The 3,880-nt window shown below is 32.9% G+C and overlaps 1 protein-coding gene across 1 annotated transcript; it reads left to right on the forward strand.

Moving 5' to 3' along the window:
* The first annotated feature begins 2,517 nt into the window (after positions 1-2,517).
* Positions 2,518-3,600, forward strand: LOC117916370 (extensin-like). The gene is made up of 2 exons (XM_034832331.1): positions 2,518-3,235; positions 3,315-3,600. Exon 1 carries the CDS (start codon positions 2,567-2,569, stop codon positions 3,209-3,211), a length of 645 nt encoding a protein of 214 aa, XP_034688222.1. The 5' UTR covers positions 2,518-2,566; the 3' UTR covers positions 3,212-3,235; positions 3,315-3,600.
* The last annotated feature ends 280 nt before the right edge of the window (positions 3,601-3,880 follow it).

Raw genomic sequence — 3,880 nt, forward strand, 5'->3', positions numbered from 1 at the left:
TTCTAAACCTTTGGTTGTTTTCGGAAAATAGGATTTGACTCATTGTTTACCCATTTTCCTTCAATTGCCTTTTTCCCTTTTGGAAAGGATTTCAATTTCAATGTATTATGTTTCATTATTGCTTTTATTTCCTTATCTATAGAATCTTTTTAATTTTTGTCATTTGAGATTATTTCAGTTTAATTTTTTATATTTATAACATTGAATTTGTGATTTATTATACCTTTCCCTATTATTTTGCTTTGAGATGTATCGTCTTCTAAATCCAATTTGATGCATTGGATTCCTTAATAAGTTTAATAAATTTTAAAAATCATTTCGAACTTGATTCAAGCCAATTAATACTAGAATTTGTTGGAACAAAACCGGTCAACAATGGCTTGGCCAATTTTTTTAAGTGCGTATAACTATATAATTTTCAAGTTCTATCATTAGACAAACATATTTCAAATCAAGTGAGAGCTAATGCATTAAATTCCTTAACTGATATGATAATTTTTTAAAATAATTAAAAAAAATTAAAATTAATATTTGATTAATACCAAAATTTAAAAAAAATGAGTTAAAAGAAAAAATAAAAATAAAAAAAGAAAGTGGGTGCATTTCGTAATTAAGATGAATAGGTGTGTAAAGTGAATAAGAAATTAAGCATACCATTTAAGGTATTGGGGGGAATTATTTCTAAGGAAAGTGGCGCTAGCTATATTTATTGAATATTTCAGTGAAGGGCTTCAAACAAAAGATTTTCCCATGGCAGCTTTGATTAACAATACTCCATAAACATTTCAATTGTCCATACTGTTGAGTTACATACAGTTTCCGTTAATGCGACAACTAGAATTATTAGAAAGCCAAGTGCCCAGCCAACTAGGATTATTAGAATTCCAAGCCCAACCAAGTACAAATCTCGACTCCTTGAAGTGTTGCAAGGGATCCACTTTTAGATCATTCATTTTCTTTTTCTTTGAGTACTTCTTATAGTAATTTTAGGTAAGAAAATCCTAAGCTACCCTAGTGATATCTATTGAACTCTAAATCCGGATCATCGAACGTGCATAATGAAATTTATGTTGTTGAATGAAGAAATAAATAAATGAGATCAAAGTATAATGATATAAATAAATAAACTAGGGCACAAAAAATAAAATGTAGGTATATATATATATAAACCTGATTGATGGTGTCTAGCTAATATCTAGCATATAAATAATGTCGTTAGCATATAAAGCAAGTACGTATGTAAGTTGCATGTAGTGTCATTATTTTTTATATTAACCACAAAAACACTTTATAATTCATATTGAAATAAATTTCCTTCCAATTTGTTTCTTTCAAGCATGTATGATATTTGGTTGTGAGTTGTGATTGCAATCTCATCATCACCGGTTCTAAGACCTTAGTTCTACATATATGTCCACAGGTTAGAACGTGTCCTTATCTAATTTGATTAATTTCATATGAACTTTTAAGAGTCCGTTTAGTAGTGATTTTAGAATGTGTTTTTTAATATTTTTGACACTTAACAGTTTTTATTTTATTTTAAGTATTATAAAGGTTAAAAATACTTTCTAAAATAACTATCAAAGACACCTTGAGCAGTTTTGTTGATATTTAAAGGCAAAACCCTATACAAAGGAATGGATGAAGATTTGAGGAATGAATTATTCCTTGAACATTTTCTCTTCCACTTTCTACAACTCCCAATTCCAAAGTAGTTATTACAAAATCTCTTTAAATAGTCTCCCTTTATTGCATGCCCCATCAATCCTTTATCTAGCAACATGCATGAAGAAGAAATTTAAGAGATTAATGATGTTTCTTTCCTTTTGCTAAAGAACTTTCATCGTTACTCAGATCCAATGGAAAAAAAAGGGTCCATTACTTGTTATTGAAAATGCATATGATGATCTCATTCATGGACCTAGTCATCCTATAATATTAAATAGATAGCTTAAGAAGTTATTGAAAGACAACGATGCATTTCTAGAACAATTGGCATTGCTTTTAGGTTTATTAGTGCATTACCTTCCTAATTAATACCCGTAAATTATTTGTAATATTAAATCTTTTTGTTGTTTTGAAAAAGGTTTCAATGTATGACAAATTTTCGAAAAACAGGAAGTTATGGTAGAAGATCTAATAGCCCTAGCTTTTTGCTTGGTAGACATGAAATGATCATAAAATATTTATGCTTCATAGTAATATTTTATGTTGAGTTTTCCATTGTAAATTCTTAAAGATGGCAGTCACATTTGACATAATATATGGGGAAGCTTCTAGGCTCCCAACTACCAAAACTGAAATGCACTCTTGTATATATGCTTACTATTCTTCTTGACTTTTCATGGACAGATGTGCAGGTAACACATAGAAAATAGGGGAATACCATTTAGTTGTAGACTTGTTAAAGATTGGAGGCTTCAACGACTATTAATTAAACAAATGAAAGAATTATGGAAAGGATGACTATATAAACTCTGAGCCTCTAGCTTGAAGCATCATTCACAAAATCCCTTCTGATTTCTAAGAAACAGAAGTTCTTGAGTTGTAGTCTGGTGTTCCGGAAATGGCCAATTTTTGGCCTCGCCTGATTTGTGCCTTGGCTTTGTGCTTGATTGCTGCTAATGTAGCTGCTGAAGACGAGCCTCACACTCCTCACAATCCTAATACTTTTGCATCCCCACCTTTTCCATCATCACTACCTCCTTATTACTATAAATCACAGCCACCGCTCCCACCTTTTCCATCATCACTACCTCCTTATTACTATAAATCACTGCCACCGCTCCCACCTTTTCCATCATCACTGCCTCCTTATTACTATAAATCACTACCACCGCTGTCACCTCTGGCTCCATCTCCATCTCTTCCTCCGTGGTATTACTACAAGTCACCACCACTACCTTCACCATCACCCCCTCCTCACTACGACTATAAATTACCTCCTCCTCCATCAACATCTCCTCAACCTCCTTATTACTATAAGTCCCCACCTCTACCATCTCCTTCCCCACCTCCTCCTTACTACTACAAATCACCACCACCACCTTCTCCATCCTATTACAAGTCCTCACCTCCTCCATCTCCATCTCCTCTTCCACCATACCTCTACAAATCCCCACCACTACCTTCGCCATCACCCCAACCACCAGTCTACTACCACAAGTCACCACCCCCTTCCTCTCCTTCACCTCCTCCACCATATTACTAAATGAATTGCATCTTCTAGTTTCATGTAAGTATATATAATACAGACCACATTTCCCATTTTCATCATTCATACAGTATTTAACATTCCTCTGTTTTCCGTGCAGATTATAGGATAGATAGAATGAATAATTGATATCAGAAGGAACAGGAAGATCTTTTGGGGGTACAACGACTACTAATATCAAAGAAAGACAGCCAGTTCAACAATAAGGACCTTGCCATGGCCATGATGCTTTGCAGTTTGGATCATTTTGTTTTTATTTTATACCCTTGAGTTCTCTTTCAGTATATACTAGCAATTAATTTGTTCTGTTATTGGACCTTATTGATCTGTTTGCCATCTACTTAAGATTCGCAAACTTTTAAATAAATGGAACATTTACATTTATTCAATGAGAGGATGAATTGCTAAACATGGATGTCTTGATCAACAGCATGCAATTGTTCTTAATTTTCACATCTAAACAAAAATTGTGAAGTAAACCAGATAAGATTTTCTAAAAGAGATTTCCTGTGGGCCAAATTCCATGTAACTGTAATTTCATGAACTCAGAATCTGAGAAAAAAAAATGGAGGGAAATAAAGGGAATTAGATTTGATAACAAAAAAATGCCTTAAACAATTTAGCAGTCTTCACATAATTACTTTACTTTAAACTTGAACATGAACT

This window comes from Vitis riparia, chromosome 6 (assembly GCF_004353265.1).
Source record: "Vitis riparia cultivar Riparia Gloire de Montpellier isolate 1030 chromosome 6, EGFV_Vit.rip_1.0, whole genome shotgun sequence".
Taxonomy (NCBI): Eukaryota; Viridiplantae; Streptophyta; class Magnoliopsida; order Vitales; family Vitaceae; genus Vitis; species Vitis riparia.